The sequence below is a fragment of the Parasteatoda tepidariorum genome, chromosome 5, assembly GCF_982258835.1.
Source record: "Parasteatoda tepidariorum strain Cologne lab strain chromosome 5, Ptep-v5.0, whole genome shotgun sequence".
Taxonomy (NCBI): Eukaryota; Metazoa; Arthropoda; class Arachnida; order Araneae; family Theridiidae; genus Parasteatoda; species Parasteatoda tepidariorum.
The window spans coordinates 91,424,168-91,448,989 of NC_141759.1; the positions used below are offsets into that span (position 1 = coordinate 91,424,168).

General features: G+C 29.6%; 1 protein-coding gene across 1 annotated transcript in view; it reads right to left on the reverse strand.

Annotated features, from left to right (window-relative positions):
• Window positions 1-3,810: 3,810 nt before the first annotated feature.
• The window catches only part of LOC122269750 (uncharacterized), a 35,243-nt gene continuing 14,231 nt past the window's right edge, over window positions 3,811-24,822 (reverse strand). The window contains exons 7-19 of the mRNA XM_087162909.1: window positions 24,665-24,694; window positions 23,467-23,502; window positions 21,192-21,227; window positions 19,987-20,055; window positions 17,539-17,574; window positions 16,002-16,037; window positions 11,477-11,518; window positions 9,843-9,881; window positions 9,633-9,674; window positions 7,934-7,975; window positions 5,051-5,092; window positions 4,856-4,897; window positions 3,811-3,929 (exon numbers count right to left, since the gene is read on the reverse strand). Coding sequence (XP_087019035.1) covers window positions 3,892-3,929; window positions 4,856-4,897; window positions 5,051-5,092; window positions 7,934-7,975; window positions 9,633-9,674; window positions 9,843-9,881; window positions 11,477-11,518; window positions 16,002-16,037; window positions 17,539-17,574; window positions 19,987-20,055; window positions 21,192-21,227; window positions 23,467-23,502; window positions 24,665-24,694 — 530 coding nt within the window. The 3' untranslated portion in view covers window positions 3,811-3,891. The remainder of the gene's footprint in view (window positions 3,930-4,855; window positions 4,898-5,050; window positions 5,093-7,933; window positions 7,976-9,632; window positions 9,675-9,842; window positions 9,882-11,476; window positions 11,519-16,001; window positions 16,038-17,538; window positions 17,575-19,986; window positions 20,056-21,191; window positions 21,228-23,466; window positions 23,503-24,664; window positions 24,695-24,822) is intronic.

Consider the following 24,822-nt stretch of genomic DNA (forward strand, 5'->3'; position numbering starts at 1 on the left):
AATGCAACAGAATGCTCTCGAGGATTAGTGGAAGCATGTGGATCAAATGCTTTACCGTACAGGACAGTAGTACAATGGGTTCAAGCATCTTTTCGTCATTAAGACTTTTCGTCATTAAGACTTTTGAAAACATGCTTTAGAGCGATGAAAACGAAACTCCTCACTTTAACGCCACACAACAACTACCCTTCTAAGCAGATCGACTGTTTTTTGCACTCTACACGTCGACAACAGCGCCACCTCACCGCTCCCATATCCTATTTGCGCAAGCCCACCCTTCTGTGAGTTTCAAGGTAAGTTGCCACTATTTAATTTACAACCCTCGTATATGAAGCCCTAGAGGTCTATCCGCATAACAATAGAAATGAAAGTGCAATCTGTGTGTTCGAGTATAACAACGGAGTTTTCTTGATTATTGTTACAGAGAATTTTTTTTATTACGAATGATAACTCCTCACCTCATGTCGTTAGCAAAAATAAAAAATATATATAGCAACTCAAAAGGGTAGAGATGTATGAAGGTTTATAATTTAAGTATTTTTCTAAGACTTTTTTTCATGTACATACGGATGACAATGTACCAGAATAACTTCAAAATTTTGAAACAATTGCAATTAAAAATGGTTACGTTTACCATTTTTTCTGCTATTGTCAGCAGAGCAATATTACCTGACGTTATCTATTACAATATATACTTCACCCTTTTTTCCTTATGTAGAGGACATAGTTATTCCTCCAAGTTATTCCTCTTAGTTATTCCCCAAATTTTAAATACAGCACGTTTTCAATCAACGCATATTTGTGCATCAAAATTTACAAATTATAATTAACGTTGAAATCATTGATTTAATACTCGTTTGATTTAATACTTGTAATCATAGTATAGTTTTAAATTTGAGGTTTCAGGTGTCTAGTATATTTTTAATGCATAGGACTTAAATATTTTTTTTTATCTTTCGAACTTATTGCACGTAAATAAATGTTTAATTTTTTTAAGACTAGGTGTTTGCCTGAACTCAGAGATGTTATATTTGTAAATTTAAATAAAAATTGTAGATGTAGTTATTGAATAAAATAGACTGTTTTTATTTTTAACCTCATTACTTAATACTTGACACAGATTGGTAATGTATTTATAAGATTATTGTTGCATTACTTAATCTCAGCTAAAAAATTCAACTATATAAGTTAAGATTAATTCAAAGATTTACATCAATGACTTATTTTATGAGTAAATAACGCATATAACTTTAATAAATTAATATCTTAATACTGTTTATGAGACAAAAAAAAGTAAACATACCTATGGAAAGCAATTTCAGGATCTTTTCGTAGAGCATTTTTTGTTGCAGTGCACCATATTTCAATCACTTCAGAAACGTTCGAAAAAAGGAATTTCTTTTACGATAACACATCTGTCACTGGCCTCGGAATAAACTAATGTCCTGGATATGTAGCTGAATTAGCGACACGCCGCCATTTTGGTGACAACTCTCTTATGACCTCAAATCTTATTGTACAAATACGGAGTTTCTGCTCTTAAACGCCACTTTTTATTGATAAACATTTTCATATTCTCGAAAATAACTTAAGTAATTACCATTTCTTCTTTTAAATTTAATTTTTAATCTATTCATTGAAATTAAAACTTTCTCATTCTATCTTTTAAGACATCTTATTCGGATCCTGACTATTAAATATATCAAATTGATTTGGCACTTTTTTACAAAATTTTTATGTATGAAATATTTAAAATAAAAAATATTAGTATAATTAAAAATATTAAATAAATATTTGACATGAATCATACACACTTTTTACTTTGCTATCAAGGAGCTATCGAAAAAACCTGAGGTACATTTTCTGATGAAATATTGATATGTAAAAAAGTAATTTTGACGTTATAAAGGTTTTCTTCATAATAAGTGCAACTCAGAAATAGAATATTTCATAGAGAGAAAAAATTAAACTTTTGAAACATTAGATTTTTGGATTGTGTTTATATTCAATTGAATAATACACAAGATGAAAACATTGAAAAATGCATAAGATACCACATCTCGCCTATCTGTAGAGCAATAGAAGATTTGCAGTAATAAAGGTGGAAGTACAAAATTGTATTTTTGTATATAAAAACGCTTATAACTTTTGAAATGCTAATCTAAGCATCTCGGAATTGGTTTTATTCAATTTAACTTAAAAATTACAACAGAAACAATACCTTACAAATTCCTAAATAGTAATGTAAAATGTGTACATAAGTATGATACATAAGTGTAGATAAATGTGTACATAAGTAAGTCAAGAGAAGTAAGTTTTATACATTAAAAAGAAGTACATTTGTACCATTAAAACTTTTGCAACTTCTGAACTATTCATTATATTGACTCGTGTATAGCTTCATCCGATTAATCATTGCTTAGAAAACTCTGCTGCAATAGCTCGGATAACAATGTTAGATGAATAAAAAGGAACAAGTAAAAAATTATACTTTTTTGTACATAAAACCCTTATAACTCCTAAACTATTAGCCTGATCATCTTATGATTGTTTTCCTTCAATTCATCTTAAAAATATACATCCGAAACAATACCTTGCTTTTGAACAAATGCTCCCTAATCACCCACATTTACCTTTTAAGAAAAGAGAAGGGTACAAGAGGATGTAGGGGAGTTTTTAGCAATTGTTTGCATTTACATAAAGCTTTCTGCAAAAAGAAATCTTGGATATTAATTTTTCTGAAGAAACACCTTTTTTGTTATAATTAATGAATTAATAAAAAATAAAACTTAAACAAAATTTAAGTTACAGCATTTTTCTTGTATTTTAAATTCCTTATGATGATTTGAGAGTTAATTTTAAATTAAACAATCGAAACTAAAATAGAAAATGTTAATGCTTAGATTTTTGTTGCAGCAATTTTATGTGTCATAATTTTAAAAAAAAATTAATATTTTAAGAACAATTTACTTAGACTGGCTAAAGTAAGTTTTCTAATCCCATTAAGTTCCAAAATGAGAAGAAAAATTATGAGCATCCTATCCTTTTATACGCTAGTAAAATTTTCTTAACATACTCACAAAATTATGAAAGTTTTTTTTTTAACTGAAATTACTTTTCTTGCATATATATAGGAAATATTCTCGTAAAACAGTAAACTGGAAAAAAAACACGAAAATTTGAAGTCAAAAGCTAATTTTTGGAGAAAAAAAATGCTGATATTTTGATAAAATTTGCCAGGCGTCAAAACATGCGAAGCTGAAACAAGCGCTTTTAAATAATATACCAAAAACTAATTAAACTAAAGAATGCTTATAATTTAGATATTAAGTTAAATTTTTTAATTCAATTTAATTTAAATTATACTTTTGCAAACAAAAACTTTAGCATGATAGAGTCTGCCTAAACAAATTTAAAAAATAACACAAATATTGAATGAAAGAAACCTGCACCCTGTCCTACTATTTCTAAGAACATCAATTTTTAAATTTAAAAAAAAATTAAGATTCCTTACATTTAATTTTAAGTAAAAAAGAACTATTTCTCAGTTGTTATAATTTATATATAGATATATTTTTTAATGTAAAAGTATAAACTTGATGGATACACTGAATCTCGCTCAAATTTAAAATTACCTTATTAACCATAGCTCCTCCCCCGAATCTAACGAAAAAGACGAAAACCGATAAATATTTATTTATTCCCTCAAGATTTTTTAGAAATTAGTAAAAAATTACAAATATTAGTACTGTCTAAATATTAAAATATGTTAAAGAAACCATAGAAACATAAAAAAGTGTTACTTTAAACTTGAAGAAACTACTAGCAACTTTATTACTATTTGCACATAGATTTAAACAAAAATGTACAAGACACAAACATATGGAGCTATCAGGTACCACGATAATAATTTTCTGCTCCTTGAATACCTAAAAATAGAAGAAAAGAATAGAAGAGTATATATAGTTGATACATTACGACAGATAAAATTTTACATCTGATGCAGAATTATACAGACGTTTATGTCAGTTGAGAGTTAAATTGTCACCATGCAGAGGTTGGAGAGTTAATCAATTTTATTAAATTCACAAGGAAAGGTGTTTAAAAGAAGTTTCCCTGCAGATAAGTTTGTTGCTTAGCAACTTTTTCAGAATCCAACCTGTGATGCTACAATAGGCATTACATATTTCCTAGCTTTTTAAAATTTCTTAAATTTATTTATTTTTTAATATTTCCTTATCGAATTTTAATTAAGCTAAACCAACTATTTAATTTTTATTGCATTTTATAAAAAGATAATTTAAATATTTTACTATTTTCCTTTATTATTTTCTTGTAAGTTTCTTTTCGGTAGTTAAATTAGATATTTATTGCAATTTCCAGTTTCATTTTTACTTCTAATATTTTATTTTGTAATGCAGCTGAGCCTTGTTATACTATTTTTTTAATATTAAAGCTCTGTTTCTATCATGTATAATTCCTCGTGACTTTCAAAACTCCCATAACTCTCAGAACTCATCATTTAATTACAGTATTAGGAAGTTATTTAGGACACCAGGTTAACTTAGACCAATCAGATAATATAATTTAAGGCAGTTTTTTATGAATGCAGATACAATTATTTTTATGTATTTACACATGATACCGTCACATTTTAAGCTTAGGTACATACTTGCAAAATTTTGTTCGGAAAATATTTTAATTTGGTGTGTATGTGCAAGACGAAACTATGAAATTCATCTTAATTATTGACTTTTTGGTACATAAACCAGACAATTACAAATTTTCAATATGGAAAACGTCATCATTTTACTAAAAATAAAAGCTTTTACTTGTTGAAAGAAATATTACGCACCGTTTCCTCTACTTGCATATAATAACTCTTGTTTACTAGCACCTGTGAAATAAAAATGGAGAACAAAATTCAGAACAATTCTCAGAGATCAGTTAAATGAATCATTTATTTCTTTTTTAGTCCATGCTTATTTTTTATTAGACTATGCATAATAATATGAGTTTTTATTTAAAAAAAAAAGATAATGCTACATACCGCGTCTGAAACCTGGGTATAATTGCAGACGTCCACCAGAAGCTTTGGATATAATGGGGAAAAATAATAACAGGATTAAAACAAATTGATAAAAAGATAGAGACCTGGCACATTATATAATATTTTTGAATTTTTCATTAACATATAGTAAACATTTTTACCATTCTATTAGGGTAATAAATAACAAACAATTACAAAACTCAAAACTAATTGCAACTCTAAAGATATTAATCTGTTAACAATATTAAACCCATCGTACTTTTTTAAGATCTGTTTTAAAAAATCTATTTTATCAGATAGATTTAAGAATAATGAATGAAAAAGGAAAATATATATATCTTTTTTTAACTGTACATATAGTCGACACAATTCTATATCAACTAAAATAAGTCTTTAATTTTAATGTTATTTTAAACAATAAAAAATGCACTAAATGTTATTTTAAACAATAAAAAATACACTAAATGTTATTTTAAACTAGTAAAAATTCAATGTTATTTTCAATAATAAAAAACACGCTAAATGTTATTTCAAACTAGTAAATTTTTGTCGAGTTTTACTAAAGGTTAAATGACAATACAAGAAAGGTCTAAACTTACAGCTTTAACAACTATTAAGTAAAGATTTAATTGAAGTAAAACTTTTAGTACTTCTGTCCAATAACAAGAACTAACTTAAATTGTTGCAAATGTTATCTATACATCATGTTGAAAGGTTTTTCTAACCATAAGTTTGGACACTTATAATGAAAATGGAACTTGAAACACCTCTCGAACGTCAGGATTATACTGTATATAAGCCACTTATTAAATCTCAGTTCAGTTATATTAAGCACTTTTAAATACTTCTAACAAAATGAAAGTGTGCTGCAATCATCGTACTTGATTCGAGAAGTTCGCGCTCTGGCGAACCTAAAAATTTCAACATACGCCAAAGTATTTTTGTAATCTCTTTGAACTGAACTGAAAAGTTCAAGAAATAATAATCTATGATCTATGACGATGATAAGCAATGATAATCTATTTGTTATCACTTGAGAAATGTATGGTAGGGGAAACAAAATTTTAAAAAAACTTTTGAATAACTTTTGATTTAATAATCGAATTTTCACGCGTTAGAACTTAATCTTGATGGTTTGAGATGATGACCAAAAATATGCTACAATAAAATGTAAACGATATATTTCGTTTCGAAATCGGAACTAATTTATCCAAAGATAATTCTACGGAAAAAATTATATTTTATAATTATTTATTATATTTTATTCCATAGTTTAATGAAATTTGAGAGCAATTTCGAATATATGCGATTTTTACATCACTTTAAAAAATGAAATTTTGATTAGCAAAATACAAAATTAGAGCTAAATAGATCGAATAGTTCATGAGAAATCAAGTTTTAAAAATACGAGGCTTTTTAAAATTGATTTGTCGGCAACAATTAGACTGATATTGCTCAAATTGCCCATTTAGCCCATTTTAAATTAATTTTAATGATTTTTTGCCCATTTTAAATTAAGTTCTTTAAAATGATATAAACATTCGTACACCTTACCATTCCAAATGTTTTGGACTATTATTAAATAAAATAATAAGAAAAATAATAATTCTTGATAATTATTTTTGCATGGAATTCGCTTTGGGTTAATGAATTTTGTAATTGTCTGCAAAAAGTTTTCAATTCGCTGGAAAAATTCTTGAGTTATGGCGAAATACGTAAAAAGTAAAAGCAGAAAAATTTCCAAACTTCGGACCGCTCTCTTGACCAAACTGTTGGGGCTATATTTCTCAGAGAGAAGCTACCCTCTATATTTTGAGGGTCAGAAATCAAAATCCGACACAAGAAAATAATGTTTATTCAGAGAAAGTACTTTTTTCGTGTTTGATTTCGTAACTTAAATTATCGCCTGCGTTAAATACTTAGCATATTTGAGGTCACCCTCCTCGAAACAGTAGGCGAAAATCCGATGATTGGATCAAAAGTTATTCAGGCTGGTCAACTTTTTACTCACTGCACATATGAGTCGATCAGAAGCCAATGCGGTTAAGTCCAAAACACAAAAATTGAGAAAATTAATGTTTTTTGATAGATTAGTTTTTAAAATTCTTGGTTTATTAATTTAATTAGAAAAGGGTACAAAGTCTTTTTTCGAGGTGTAAACTCTGAAAAAAAACAAGATATGTACAGGACGTGTAAATAAAAACGTAAGTATTTATTGAAATAATGACAGCATCTTAAAAATTTTAGGACTTATACCTTTTGGCAGCTGAAAAAGATAAGAAATTTATGTAAAAATAATAAAATAACATTTATTGTCATAAGTTTTATGTTTATTCATCATGACAACCATCATCTTCTTCCGAGTTATTTAAATGTAAATCTTGATCTCCACGTGTTGTCCGTAATGTCCTGTAAAAGTCGTGTTTAATTGGAGGTCTATACTTTAATAAACACATGATGTCTTTTTTTGTTTCTTTTGAAATTGTTCTGCCATTAGGATGTAAGAGGAGTAAGATTAGAGTTATATTTTTTAAATTTACTGGACTTTTTCACAATGGCTTCTGAAATTATTATACAATATTTTCAGAAGCTATTAAAAAAAGGGCTGTCTAACCTAGAAAAAAGTAACCAACGAGTAAATTCTTTAGTAACTAAAAAGATTATTACTTATTTCATCAAAATTTCCAAAAATCAGAAAATATCAAAAAATGAACTTAACCGCATTGGCTTCTGAGCGGCTCATATATTGCTTAAATAAAAACATATTATGGCTTAACCAACATTTAATTTAATGATTAGAATTTAACATATTAAAATAAAATCCATGTATTATACAGGTACAGACAATTAAACGTATTTTTTCTATTAAGAAATATTACGCACCATTTCCACTCCTTGCATTTGAAAACTGTTGTTTACTAGCAACTGGAAATTGAAGAAAAACAAACTTAAAGTTCAAAACAAAACTGAGATGCAAAATAAAACAAACAACACTGAATATAAAAATTGAAGTATTGATGTACAATGGGCCAAAAAGAAACTGACCACCCTGATTAACTTTTGATCTAATAGTCGGATCTTCAATTTTTAGGACTCAATTTTAACGGTTAGAGAGGGTGACCTAAAATATGCTAAATAATTAGTGCAGACGATGTTTTAAGTTACGATATAAGACGAAAAACGTATAATTTTAAAGTTTATTCTAATATTGCATGGCAGAATACAAAATTTTAACAAATTCGGTTGAATAGTTTCTGAGAAATTATATTTTAAATATATTACTTTTTGAAATTCAATTTCTCAGTAACTATTCAACCGATTTGGCTCAAATTTTGTATATTTCCATGAAAAGTTAGATACTTTAACAAAATGTAAAAAATTATATCCCTCACGGTTCAAATTTTTTTTCGACTATTGTAAATAAAATAATAAAAAAAGTAAATATAAATTTAAATTTATTTTTTTCATTTATTTGTCTTTGGATAAACAAATTTTACAATTGTTTGTAAAGATTTTTGAATTCACCTATAACGTTCTGACGAAATACGTGCAAAATAAATTAACATTAGTGGGTCCAAACTTTGGTTCGTTCTCCTGACCAAACTATGAGGGCCATATTTCCCAGTTGCGGCAACCTCATATATTTTGGGGGGTCAAAATTCCGATTCCGTCGAGAAAAAAGTATGTTCATTCGGATATAGTTCGTTTTTGTGTCTTATTTCCCAACTTAAAATATCGTCTGCACCAATTAAATAGCATATTTTAGGTCACCCTCTCAAGCCGTTAACCCTTTGTAACTCAACAACTCTGATTTAAGAAATATTTACGCGGATGTTAGAATACATCATATTCAGAAGTGAAAATAATTTGATTAAATAAACAAAATCAGAAATCAAGAAGTAAAAATAATTTCATTAAATAAATAAATCAGAAATCCCCAGAAGTAAAAATAATTTGATTAAATAAATCAAATCAGAAGTGAAAATAATTTGATCAAATAAGCAAAATCAGAAATCAGAATTGAAATTAATTTAATTAAATAAATAAAATCAGAAATCCTGAAGTAAAAATAATGTCATTAAATAAATAAATACGAAATCTCCAGAAGTAAAAATAATTTGATTAAATAAATCAAATCAGAAGTGAAAATAATTTGATTAAATAAATCAAATCAGAAGTGAAAATAATTTAATTAAATAAATCAAATCAGAAGTGAAAATAATTTGATTAAATAAATCAAATCAGAAGTCAGAAGTGAAATTAATTTAATTAAATAAACAAAATCAGAAGTGAAAGTAATTTAATTAAATAAATATAATCAGAAACCCATAAGTAAAAATAATTTCATTAAATAAATAAATCAGAAATCCCCAGAAGAAAAATAATTTGATTAAATAAATCAAATCAGAAATCAGAAGTAAAAATAATTTGATTAAATAAATCAAATCAGAAAGCAGAAGTGAAAATAATTTGATTAAATAAATCATATTATTTTCCATAATGTACTACATACATATTTAATGTTGTCGGAATATAAAAAAAAGATAGAATTTTTAACGAAGAAAAAGCTAATGCTACACACCTTGTCTGTAGACTGGGTTTGGTTGCATGCGTCCTCGGACAGCTATAGATATATTGATAAAATATTATAATCAAAAAATAATAACAAACTTATTATATCAACTGATAACACTGAGAAATGCAATTATAATTTAATGAGTGTGAGAATGACGTTATCATACGAAAAATAATGACTTTTCGTTTTTGCTAATAGAAATATAATGCTACACACCATTTTTTCCAGTTGCACTTAACCCTTGTTTACTGGCAGCTATAAGAATGAAGAGGCAAAAAATTTAAAATAAAATACAAAGCAATTTGCAGAGATTGATTAAGTACATCAAGTATGAAATTATTTTTAATTCTAAAATGTACAGTGCGCATAAAAAAAAACGAACAACCCTGAATAATTTTTAATCTAATGATGGGATCTTCACAATCTGGGACTAAATAATTCGAGAAGGTGACCTCAAATATACTAATTAATTAGCGTAGATGATATTTTAAGTTATGAAATCGGACACAAAAACGTACTTTTTCTGAATAAACATACCATTTTTCGACAGATTCGAATTTCTGACCCCCAAAAATATAGAGGGTAGAAATATGGTCCCAATAGTTTGGTCAGGAGAGCTATTGAAAGTGTAGAACCCTTAATATTAATTTTATTTTTTGCGTCTTTCGACATATCTCGAAAAATTTTAAGCTTTAAAAATTTTAAGCAAATTTTTGCACGCAAATATAACATTAATTTATCCAAAGATATTCCCATTCAAAAATTATCTCAATAAATATTTATCATTTCTTATTATTTTATTTAATACTAGTCGCAAAAATTTTGAATTTTAAGGTTTGCGATTTTTAACATCATTTTTAAGGATATAATTCTACATGGAAAAATACAAATTTCGAGTGAAATCGATCGAACAGTTCCTGATATACCTAATTTTAAAAAAGGTGTATTTTGATAATTCGATTTCTCAGAATTTATTTCACCGATTTCACTCAAATTTTACATTTTGCCATGTAAAATTATATTTCTTAAAATGATGTAGAAAATTGTATACAATTCAAAAAATTTTCGGCTAATATTACATTAAATAATAAAAAATTATAATTATTTATTAAAAGTTATTTTTTGCGTAGAATTATCGTTCGATATATCAATCAATTTTATAATTGTGTTCAAAAATTTGTTTAGAACTTTTTCGAAATATTTCGGATGCCACAGAAAGTAAAACTAACCTCAGCACGTTAAATAACCATGTGGGTCACCGGTGACCGGCACTGAGTTTGTTTGTAGCGCCACTGGGGTCACCGGTGATCGTCGAAGCCAAGATTACTAGAAACACATAATTCTAGTTAATTTTTAATGCTTTTAATTTTTTATATTATTATCGTTACTAAAATGGTTTGAAGAAATTAATGCAATACATACTGAGAAAATCATATTGGCTAGACTGGCAAGAAATGTAAAATAGCGTGGCATTCAACGTGTTAAGGGATTCGAACTTTGAACCGCTCTCCTGACCAAACTATTGGGACCATATTTCCTAGATTTCGGCCACCCCCTACAATTTGGGGCTCATAAATCCGAGTCCGTAGGAAAAAAAGGTATTACATTTATTCATATAAAGTAAGCTTTCGTGACGAATATCGTAACTTAAACTATCATCTGCACTAATTAATTAGCATATTTGAGCTCACCCCCTCAAACCATTTAGTCCTCCAATGTGAAAATCCCATCATTAGATCAAAAGTTATTCAGGGAGCTCTGTTTTTTGTGTGCACTGTACATGCATATTTATTGAAAGAATATGCATAATGATATAAGTTTTTAATTAAGAAAAAGCTAATACTACACACCTTGTCTGTAGACTGAGCTTGGTTGCATACGTCCTCCGACAGCTGTAGATATAATGAAAAAATAAATAACATGATAAATAACAATTCTTATTAAGGTTCAGATCTGGCACATTATACAATATTTTTGAACTACGTATTGTATATTTACAACATATTATGTATTAGTACCTTTTTTAAGTTAACAATCGTCACAATTCAGTATCAACTAAGTTTTAACTTTGTCCCGCAAGAAATACGCTGAATGTTATTTTAAATCAACATTCTTTGAATTTTACCATAGAGTAAATAGCAGATCTCGAAAGCTGAGAGCTTAACGCAGATCTAAACTTAAAGCCCGGAGAACTATTAAATTTAAATTTGTATCTCAGTCGAAATTTTTATAATAAATATATATTTCTGCCATCTCGTGATGAAAATTAGCATAAATTGTTGCAAAAATGCTCTATAAATAGTTCCAAAAAATTTTTTTTTCCTTAAACGGTATAATTTTGGACGTTTACTGTGTTCACTGAGCTAATGTATTGCTTTGAAAGTTTTTTTTAAGCACAACCAAGATGTTTACAAGTAAAAATAAAGAAATACATTTAAAATAAAATAAAAATTTAATAGGTGAAGAGAATTTTTTTTGGAAGATTAATTAATAATATTCTTATTAAATAGTTGTGTGAGATAAAATATATAATAGTGTGTGTAAAAGTTTTTTTTAAAAAAAACTATAATCTAGAGTGATGCTTCCTGACTAAATTTAACAAAATATACATCGCTATTCTATTTTTAATACTTTAAAATTCGCAAATGCAAACTTATTTATCAATCCCTAAAACAATTTTTAAAATATTTGTAAACATATTCTTGTCTTTTTATAAAACATCTTTGTAACAGAATCTCATTTCCTAAGCAAATAAAAAGCAAATAGTGAAAATCGCGCAACGATTGCAAAGCCAATTTAGCATTTAATTCAGGACACATCTCGAAAAACGTACTTAAAAATCTCACACCACCTCAAATGACGTGTGTAACAAAATGGACTCAGTTGAAATATGTTTTTGATGGTATTGATACAGCTCAATGTGTATATTTTAAAAAAGCACATAGCTTAAAATGTATGCTTAAGAAATTGGACAAAGTATTCGATTACTTTTTAAAACTTGTTACATGAGTATTGTTTTTTCTTTAATTATAAACAAATTGAAATAAATTCGTGGCGTGATATCGTCTATTGAAGTGAAACTTCTAATGAGACTTCCAACAAGGTTGCGTTAAGCGTTTAGCGCTACCATGGCAACGAGCGGCCTGTGATCCTTGCAGGAGATTTTAATGTGAATTTCTCGTTACCTGAAGCTGAAACATTATTAACCTTCCTTAAAGACGAATTTGGATTGGAAATGATAAATGGTAGGAATGATCCAACAGGGGGAACTACCATTGATGCAGTTTTTGCAAGAAATATTGAAAAAATAGAACTCAAACATTTCGTATCTTACTTTAGTTATCATAATCCCATTGTAAATGTTATAGATTTGGATATTTCACCACTCGAAAATGATAATTAAAAGATGCGATCAATTGTGAATTGTAAGCAATGTTAATAAAGTTTTTCCTAAAGAAACAATATGATTTCACTAAAGCTCAATTTCTACCCCTTCCTATTTTCATTTCCACATTACGAAGTTTCACTTCTTCCGCGCGGAGGGAATCCATGCACTATTTTTTGTATAAACATCTAGTGCTTGGAACATCTATATATATATTTCTCTTACACGGCGATAAAAAAAAAGCCTCATTACAACTCTCCGAATGGCAACGCTAGAAAATCAACCAATAATTGCCCCTAAAAATGTCACATGCCAAATCTAGATTGGGTGGTTCAACATATAGCGCTTCTAAAAACGGAAACTGAAATAACCAGAGTGTAAAATATTATGTGCTTATGCGCATCGTATTTTTTGTTAAATAATTTATTTATTATATATTAGTTTATAGATGGTAACGAGAAGAGTTTTGTGGTTGCTATGGTGACTAATTAGAAGGTAGATTGAGTATAATATAGCCTACGTCACAGGTTGTATTGTTCCTACTAAATTTAACCCATGAACGGCATTTTCTGCGAGCTTAACTTCAAGCCACAAATAAACAAACGAAGTGTTCGATCGTTTAAATAGCTGCTCGCCAGATTTTATTGCATTATAAAGAAAAGTTATTGAAACTAAATACAACTAAATAAACAACAGCAACTAAAAAAAATAACAACTACTACTAATAACAATAACTAAATAAACAACAACTAAATTCCATTCGTTTAGCATTGCGTCATATGTTATTCCTACTAAATCGAAGTAGTTGTGTTTTTTTCATATTATACCCAATTGTTTTTTTGAGTGAGTGTGAGATTTGTTTTTTCGAACTGCGATGCTGTAATTTTATTGTTTAGTTAATAAACCTTCCTTTTATATTAAACGTGATAGTAGTTTCCTTAATTATTTGATTCGAAGTCCTTGGAGTTTTATTTGAGGTCAGTTTATTTTGTATTTTTTGACAAGAGAGAGCATTCTCACCAAACGAGATTTCTTCCGAAATTCAATGTTTTGTTTATGCAGGGTTTTTCCATTGCAATTTCTCTTATTTAAATTTTTAATATACTTAATTATAGCCAAAATTTTAACCTTTTTAAAGAGATATCAGTTTTAGAAATTTTATCTTAAGATTTTATACTATAGCACATTTCTAATAGGTTTAACGAATTACATGTCATTTATTTGAATTCAAAGTTATTTTAATGACTTTGTATTTATAAAAAAGATGTAATTTTTTTTTTTAAAAAAAGTTGTTATATGGATTTGAATGATTGTTTTGCATTCTTAGAATTTTGTGCATTTGCAATGTACCTAAGTTAATAGCGAGCGAAGCAAACCATATAAGATTGCGTAGCAATTTTCGGGGGTTGGCGAGCGTTAGCGAGCAGGGGGCACAGCCCACTAGTTATATTAAATTAGTCGTTTTTTGAAGAGATTATATACATAAATCAAGTTTCTATTTACAAAGTAGCCACAGGTCCTATAAATTTATATTAGAGGAAGGCAATTTACATTGCGAGAATTTAGATTTTTCAAAACTCTATTTTTCGTTCTGAATACGAAATCGTCACCTGAAAAATTACATTTGTATAATACCTAGTCACCTCTAAATCCGGGACTTTTTCCAATTCTGATTATGCTTAGTGCTTAAATAAATAAGGAAACGTAAGCACAAAATGTCTCGTTTAGTATATATTTGGGTGAATCATTGAAAAGGGCTCTTTTTGCTGTGTCCATTTCCTTAAACACGCATTTTAATCTGCATCAATTTTCTCAAACCCACATTTTGAGTTGTGTCCATTTCCTCAAACACACGCTTTGAGTTGTGGCCATTTCCTTAAACACACATTTTAATCTGCATCCACTTTCTCAAACCCGCATTTTGAGTTGTGTCCATTTCCTCAAACACACGCTTTGAGTTGTGGCCATTTCCTTAAACACACATTTTAATCTGCATCAATTTTCTCAAACACACATTTTGAGTTGTGTCCATTTCCTCAAACACACGTTTTGAGTTGTGCCCATTTCCTTAAACACACATTTTAATCTGCATCAATTTTCTCATACCCACATTTTGAGTTGTGTCCATTTCCTCAAACACACGTTTTGAATTGTGGCCATTTCCTTAAACACACATTTTAATCTGCATCAATTTTCTCAAACACACATTTTGAGTTGTGTCCATTTCCTCAAACACACGTTTTGAGTTGTGCCCATTTCCTTAAACACACATTTTAATCTGCATCAATTTTCTCAAACCCACATTTTGAGTTGTGTCCATTTCCTCAAACACACGTTTTGAATTGTGGCCATTTCCTTAAACACACATTTTAATCTGCATCAATTTTCTCAAACACACATTTTGAGTTGTGTCCATTTCCTCAAACACACGTTTTGAGTTGTGCCCATTTCCTTAAACACACATTTTAATCTGCATCAATTTTCTCATACCCACATTTTGAGTTGTGTCCATTTCCTCAAACGCAAGTTTTGAGTTGTGCCCATTTCCTTAAGCACACATTTTAATCTGCATCCACTTTCTCAAGCCCGCATTTTGAGTTGTGTCCATTTCCTCAAACACTCGTTTTGAGTTGTGTCCATTTCCTTAAACACACATTTTGAGCAGTCTCCATTTTCTTATGCACGAATTTTAAGATGTCTTCATTTTCTTAAACATGCAATTTGAGTTGTGTTCAATTTTTTAAAAACACATTTGAAAATGTGACCATTTCTCTAAACACGTATTTCAAGCTATATTCCGAATGAAAAGCTCACCGACTCAATAGTTTTCCTAAACATTTATTATTTCAGATAACCTGATGTCTAACGCTCAATGAAAAAGTTATTGTAAGGTCAATGTTTTAGATAAAAAGGAATTTTGCTTAGGTATTGAATATTAGAATGGGTGTTAAATGAATATTTATTTGAAAAAGTAATATAATGCTACAAATCCTGCCTTCCACCATATATTTTAGTGCCAGGCAATCCTATATACAAATTTAAAGAAAAATCACTGAATGACAAAAAATATGGTTACAAACAACTGTGAAAATTTGATCAAAAATTATGATTATATTACAAAATAGCTTATTTTACATTTTTACTTGAAAAAAAAAATTTTCAACAGAGGAACTTTGAAACATTTAATAATAAAAAAACTTGTTCCTAATTTTTTTAAATTGGGAATATTTTCCAATAAATTTTGAAAACATTTAAAAAGATCATACTAATTCTTGCAGCAATATCATAGAACAGTCAGTAATAAAATATAAAATAAGTATAGCTTGAATAGCAAATAAATGCATAGCATTTAACGGAGAAGTTTTAATAAGTGAAATATCTATTTCCTTAGCTTGTAAAAAGTAAATATTTCACACTATCGAAATATGCTTCAAACAGTAATGCTTTAATTAAGAAAAAACCATGCTACACACTAAACATCCTATAGTATTCTAAAATGGTATTACTTTGAGTTATTCGCGTTTTCTGAAGGATTCCGACAAAGCAAAAATAAAGATAATTTATTCATCATTTTTTTGTTAATTTCTGGGGGATGAGTTAAATTGTGAAACAGCTGTCATTGTTGTGATAACTAATCTTCAAAAATCGTCATTTGATTGTGTATCTTTTGCTGTCTGAAAAGAATTTTGTCAGACCTCTTAAGTAAATATTTACGGTATCATTATCGTTAAGCTGAGATAATGTTCAGATTCCTAGTATAATAAACTTGTTTTATTTATAATTTAAAATCTTTGTGCATTTTAGTTTATATGTCATTTAGTTTATATTTTATATGTCATGATAACCAACACTATTGTTTGTGCTGATTTTCGTCTATATGATCAATGAGGGAAGCAGTAATCATGACTGTAAGTACAAACTAGTACGTTTGTTCTGATGTCACAATACCAGTGGTAGAAGAAAAAATACATGAATTGACCTAGCCAATCAAGAAATACCCAGAACTAATATGCAATATGATGTTGCACAGTGTTGTTATTCAGTATTTGTGCGAACTGTGTCCCTGGAGTATACTATAGTATTGGATTTTGCAGAGATTTAAAAAGGAAAATATATTGGAATCGCGGAATCACCCGAATTGTTTCTGGTGCAAGAAAAATAAAATAACTCAGTTTCAATCAAAATTTCTAATAGCAATTTGCTTGATGCTGATTTTAAATAAAGTAATAACATTCGAAATCATGATAATAGAAATGATAATGATAGAATCATTTTTTAAAATTACATATTTTTTAAATAATTTTTTAAATAATATTTCTTAAAAAATACTGCATAATATAACTTACCAGCAGCTATAGTTTGATTTTAACAAAATAAAAGACCAAATAAATGCATACATTTTGTAGGGGAAGTTTTAATAGAAAAAATATCTATTTCCATGGCTTATAAAATGTAAACATTTTTATCGATCTAAATTGAAGTTCAAAAATAGGTTAATCAGTTGCACAAATATGTAACGCTACTCACTATATTCTACTGTATCTCTTCCTGCAGAATATGGTACTAAAAAAATGAAAAATATCTTTCATAATTAAATATAACTTATACTTATTGTATCACTTATACTTATTGTAAATACAAATACACCCATACAAGATTCAAAAATTTTAAATTTCCTATTCACAATTATGTATCCCAAACTTAATTTAAAGGATTATTATTTAAATGCAAATCAAATACTAAACATTTTTAAAGAAAAGATAAATTATGTATCTTTATGAATTATCTTATGCAAGTTTATTACAGAGCGCAAGAAAATAAAAGAGGCACTCTGAATAACTTTTGATCTAATGGTAGGATTTTAATAAGTAGAGGGGGTAGCTTCAAATATGCTAATTAATTAGGCTCAAGGCCGGGATAGCCTGGTCGGTAGGGCACTGGGCCCATATCCAAGAGGTCGTGGGTTCGATCCTCACCGGCCGAAGACACAATGTAGTGAAGACACCGTGTAGTAAATGGTGACTGATGCACGTTAAATCTGTCGAGTCTCAAAGTCCTCCATGTTCCCACAACAAATCAATACCTCTGGGGGTACTGATCCAGGAGTTTACTTGTCTTCTGGATTGGTTCAAAATTACAAGGCTACGGAGTTGAACGTTAGCAGTCGTAAACCCATGAAATTGGGTCGGCTGTTCAACGACGGTTATAAAATAATATAAAATAAAATAAAATAAAATAAAATTAATTAGGCTCAGGGGATAGAGCATTCTCAGGGGATAGAGCATTCGCCTTCCAATAAGGCGAGCCGGGTCCGAATCCCAATCGATACGAATTCCGCATCCGGCGTGCACCGACCACAGTGCTGACGTGAAATATCCTCAGTGGTAGACGAATCATGGGTTAGAGTCCCCTTGTCGTCAGGCTAACCATGAGAAGTTCTCGTGGTCTTCCTCTCCATGTAACGCAAATGCGGGTTAGCTCCATCAATGTTAATGGACAGCATATATAACAGATGCAACATATGCTTTAATGTCCATGGTAACCACACACCTTATTGCAGTTCTCATTTCTGCGTTTTTCTGGCAAGACCAATGTCTTATGGGTGTTTGGAAATCATCCAATGAGCATCTTTTGCATTTTTGATTTCATTATTGTTCGATTTCTTGATATCTGAAGTATTTTGCATAATAATAAATGCACATTGTTCTCTACTAAATATATACTCATTTTCTATTATTAATTATTCCAAAAAATGTAAATGTTCCTTATCAATTATTAAGCAGTGCCATACTCATTATCAATGTTTTTAGAACAGAAATCTAGAGCAAATCAAGTGTCCCACCAGAGATTTGAATACCTATCTCTTAGTAAGAAGGTTAATAGTTACCCCGTTATTGCCCAGTATCTACATGATCTAAAAAGTTTTATTATTTTAAAAAAAAATGACACTTTAATGGGCGATACTTTACCAAAGGGGCAACAATGGTGATCAAATATTTCCCTATACGAATTTTTCAACCATGCTCTTTAATTTAAGATTAGTTTCGTTTCAATGGAAATTTTACAGCTGTGTACTTCCCTTGTTAAGCAGACTAGAATATCTATGCGTTTTTACAAATAATGTAATCTTATTCATCAGAGTATGTATTAAAATGTAACATATTAGTAAAACATATTATAGAAAGCTTAACATAATATCCTGCTACATCATATCCATGTCTTTCTACATCATATAAACAGAATAAAGAGTAAAAAAAACGAAATATAATAAAATACACTGAAGAGCCAAAAAAACTGGTACAGGCATGAGTATGTAGAAATCAAAGTACAGCGCTGCTATCGGCAACGCGTATATAAGACAACGAGTGTATCACATTTCTTAGATCAGTTACTGCTGCTACAATGCCAGGTTATACAGATTTAAGTGAGTTTGAACGTGGTGTTATAGTCGGCGCAAGGGAGATGGGACATAGCATCTCCGAGATAGCAATGAAATTTGGATTTTCACGTACGACCATTTCACGAGTATACCGCGTGACACTTCCGCTGGCCACCAAAATCTCCAGACATGAACATTATTGAACACATTTGGGATGCCTTGCAACGTGATGTTCAGATGATATCCCCACCCCCTCTTACTCCCACTGGTTTATGGACAGCCATGCAGGATTCATGGTGCCAATTATCTCCAGCACTACTTCACGCATTAATCGAATCCATGCCACGTCGTGTTGCGGCACTTCTGCGTGCTTGCGGGGGCCCCTACACGATATTAGGCAGGTATACCAGTTTTTTTGGCTCTTCAGTGTAGTAGGTGATTATACTGAAGCTCTCAATCAAGGGACCAAACAATAAATATGTATTAAATAGATTATTTTGAAATTTATTTTCACTTGTAACACCTATGTACTTAATGACTTTAAAATGCGAGTAAAAATCTATGTTATCATAAATAATACATATAATTCTACTCACCATATGAGCCACCTACTATACTTCTGTCTTGCCCTCGACCTTGTCCTGTGCCATATCCTCCAGCAGCAGCTACAAATCAAATTATTAACACTGAGTGTCATTAGAGTCTTAAACAACTCTTAGAGAATGTTTATAACTGACAATTATATTCATTAATAATTTTTCTCCATTTTGAAAACAGAAGTGAAACAGAGAAGAAAAAAAACGTCACTTTTTATTTTTATTGTAGAATGAAAAATATTATTTTACTGACTTTCCTTAATGAAGTTGTATTACCCCAGGTCAAAGTTTTTGATGTTTTTTCGATTGATGGAACAACGTTTCAAAAAATATGAGTCAAGTTCCTTTTAAGTTAATCACATTTTAATATCAATCGCCCCATTTAATTATTTCTTCATTGCCACCAAATTATTTTTTGAAAAATAATTAATTTTAATTTTTCTCAGCTTCTACTAATAAAAATAGTTGAAAATTTAGATTTTTCAATCGAAAGATATGTAGATTAATATGATATAAAAAAAATTCATATCTAACAACATTTTTTCATCCTCAATTTAATTAAATAATAAAAAATAATAAATAATTTTTAAAAATTATTTACTCCATGAAATTATCCTTTGGTAAATGAGTTTTATGAGAAAGTGCAATTTTTTTTTGATTTAGTTTTTAAAATATGACTAAAAATGCCAAAAGTAAAATTATGATTAAGGGATCCAAACTTTGAATCACTCTCCTGACCAAACTCTGGGGATCACATTTCTCAGATCAGCTGCCCCTTATATTTTGAAAATTAAAAATCCAAATATGTAAAAAAAATAGATGTTTTTTTAGAGAAAGTACATTTTTGTGTCCGATTTCGTAACTTAATTAATAGTCAGCACTAAGCAATCAGCATATTTGAGGTCACCCTCAGAAACCATTAAGATTGGCACTTAGTACGTGAAAATCTGATCATTGAAACGAAAGTTTTTCAGGGTGATATCTTTTTCCTTCGGACTGTACAACGCAAGCAAAGGATTAATATACAATAATTTATTTGTAGTATAAAATTAAAAAAAACAATAAAACTTACTATTAAATGACGAATTTAATGAGGCCGAGAAAAAAAATATTTTTCATTTATTTTCACTCGAAAAAGTCATACATTTAAAGTTATAAAACAAATAAATGCTTATATTTTGAAAAAAAAATATAATACTACATACCATGTCCTCCAGTCAACACTTTTGATCCAAACGTTCCTATAAACAATACACTAAATTACAAGAAAATAAGCAATCAACACTTTTTAGAATTTTTCTAACTTTATAAATGGAAATCAAAGGAAAAGTACGGTTTAGGTTTTCTAGAGTGAACGTAGCATCTGGTTTTTAGCCCAATAAATATTCACTTTCTACAGGACCAATAAAGATAATCATGTTGAAAAAATGAGCTGCTTCGTTTGTTAAACCTTGACGGGGGTAGTAGAGGAGTGAAATATAATAAATCATCATCACAGGTAGAACAAATGGAAGAATTGTCCAATTGAATAATGAAGCTGCATAATACCGTTAGCCATGGACCAGTCGCATACATTTTGTATGCTCTCATGTTATGGGGTCTTTTGGACATAGAGTAAGCTTTTCTACACCAGAAAGATGAGCAACAACAACAGGAACTGTCCCAAAAGAAGACTTTACGACACTTAAAGACTTCTAAATAGCAATGTTTACTGTTCTTAATAAAATTTTTGGTGAAATCTGCATCTTGAGTTTTTATGAAAACCAACATATTTTTCATGAACCTCAGAAGAAATGATGAAAACACTGTTCATTTCTGTTATTATGTCAACTCTCGAATATTCTCTTATTATTAAGATATCATTATTTAATAGTCATTAGAGTTATAAAAATCATTTTTATTCCTGCTTGTTACAAACAATACCCTAACAAACCATAAGGGCTTCGTCCAATAGTTCTGTTTCGTTACACTAAACTCTTCTCTCGGAACAAGTCCGGGTACCCTCTTGATGTGCGTCCATGTTTGGTCCATAAGAGCTGTAGCATAGCAGAGGAAGTATTTAACTACAACCAAAGCCTGAACAAAGGTTTCACGAGTCCCCTGACATCATTTATTGCCTTCTTTAAAGCGCAAAAAAAACTTACCTCATTTGCATATTTTTCAGAATTTTTGAAAACTTTTAATGCAAAATCGTAGTTTTTATATACGCATGAAGAATTTCTCTTCAATTTTTTCTAAAGTACTAACTAATAAGCTTCATATTTATGTAAGAAATTTTGATTGGTTCCCAGGGCAATTGCCAATGTCTCTCCCATACAGCCTTGACAATATCATACATTAATTACATGCATAATATTCCCAAATCATCATCAAATAGCAATGCCTACTACTGAGCCGCGATGGCTCAGGGGATAGAGCGTTCACCTTTCAATGAGGTGAACCAGGTTCGACTCCGGCGATGGCTGGTCGATACGAATTCCGCATTCGGCTTGCATCAACCAGTGCTGACGTGAAATATCCTCAGTGGTAGACGGATAACGGGTTAGAGTTCTCTTGCCGTCAGGCTAACCGTGGGAGGTTCTCGCGGTCTTCCTATACATGTAACGCACATGCGGGTTAGTTCCATCAGAAAGTTCTCCACGAAGGCAAATTTCTTTCAATACTTGGATCCAGGAGTTCCCGTGTCTTCTGGATTGTTTTCAAAGTAACAAGGCTACAGAGTTGAACACTTGTAGTCGAAAATTCAAAATTGGGTCGGCTGTTCAACGATGGTTATAAAATACCTACTATTTAATCACTGAAATTCAAGCATTTCTAAATTCCTCCTGAACATAACATGTGTGCTTGATTTTACCCCACTAGTAAGGTAAGACCAGATGATTTGACTTCTTCCAGAAAAAAAAATTAATTTATAAAAAAAGTCTTACATCAATGACGTTACAGGAAAAATACAATGTACACAACTTAGCAATAAGAATGTGGGGAGAGTAGATATCGACAATGTCAACCTTCATCTATGAAAAGATACCCCAACATAGAATCGAGCTAACATGTCTTGTATACTAGGGATTAGGAATTGTATTTTGGTAGTGATAGATACACTACAGTACTCCCTCACCAGAATTATATCTGTGATAGAATTCGATGAGCGGATACCACCAGGTATATCATTGCTGTTTTTGTGAGAAGCCGGGAGAGCTGTATTAGGATCACCGTACTTTTTTGAGTGCTGATCGTGAGAGCTGTATTAAGTTCATGATCGTGGTCGACCCTGTGTTATCATACGCAGTCGAGTGTATGCAAGCCGACGTGTGTGATCGAGACTGAGTAGCAACAGCTCGAGGAGGTGGATAATGTCGCAATCGCAAGCTGCAAGTCAGCTGTTCAATGTGGACTATCCATTGTAGTAGGCGTGTTTATATCGAAGCTATTTATATAAGCAGCAAGAAGCAGTTTCATCAAGTATGTAAAGTTACTTACTATGACCTATTAATCCTCTTCTTGCAGCGTTTGAACCTACAGAAATAATGTTAAAATACTTTGTTGAGAAATATATTTGTTGTACTTAATATGAATATTTTTATACATAATTCAAGTAGCAAAACTTAATAAATTTTCAGTTTTTAAGACTTTGAAAAAAAATTACATATTTATGGCTATTTTACGAGGGAATTAGTTTTATCAATAAACTAAGGCTACTTACTACATGTTACATATAAAAAATTACATATTGATGGCTATTTTACTAGGGAATTAGTTTTATCAATAAACCAATGCAACTCCCTACATGTTGCATATAAAAAATTACATATTGAAGGCTATTTTACTAGGGAATTTGTTTTATCAAGAAACCAATGCAACTTACTACATTATACATATAAAAAATTTCATATTGATGACTATTTTACTAGGAAATTGGTTTTATCAATAAACCAATGAAACTTACTACATGCTACATATAAAAAATTACATATTGATGACTATTTTACTAGGGAATTAGTTTTCTCAATAAACCAATGCAACTTACTACATGTTACACATAAAAAAAAATACATAATAGCTATTTTACTAGGGAATTAGTTTTATCAATAAACTAAGGCTACTTACTACATGTTACATATAAAAAATTACACATTGATAGCTATTTTACTAGGGAATTAGTTTTATGAATAAACCAAGGCTACTTACTACATGTTACATATAAAAAATTACATATTGATAGCTATTTTACTAGGGAATTAGTTTTATAAATAAACTAATGCTGCTTACTACATGTTACATATAAAAAAAATTACATATTGATAGCTATTTTACTAGGGAATTAGTTTTATAAATAAACTAATGCTACTTACTACATGTTACATATAAAAAATTAAATATTGATAGCTATTTTACTAGGGAATTAGTTTTATCAATAAACTAATGCTACGTACTACATGTTACATATAAAAAATTACATATTGATGGCTATTTTACTAGGGAATTAGTTTTGTCAATAAAGTAATGCTACTTACTACATGTTACACATACAAAATTACATATTTATGACTATTTTACTAGGGAATTAGTTTTATCAATAAACTAATGCTATTTACTACATGTTACATACAGAAAAAATTACATATTGATGGCTATTTTACTAGGGAATTAATTTCATCAATAAACCAATGCTACTCACGACATGTTAAGGAACCTTTAGCAGGCGAATCTATAGGATAGATACGAAATGTTTTAAAAGGAAAGTTTTACGATATCACAATATTGAGCTGATAAAATAGATTACGAGAAGGACACCAAATCTGCCACGCTCCAATCGGATACCTGCATGTGACGTCA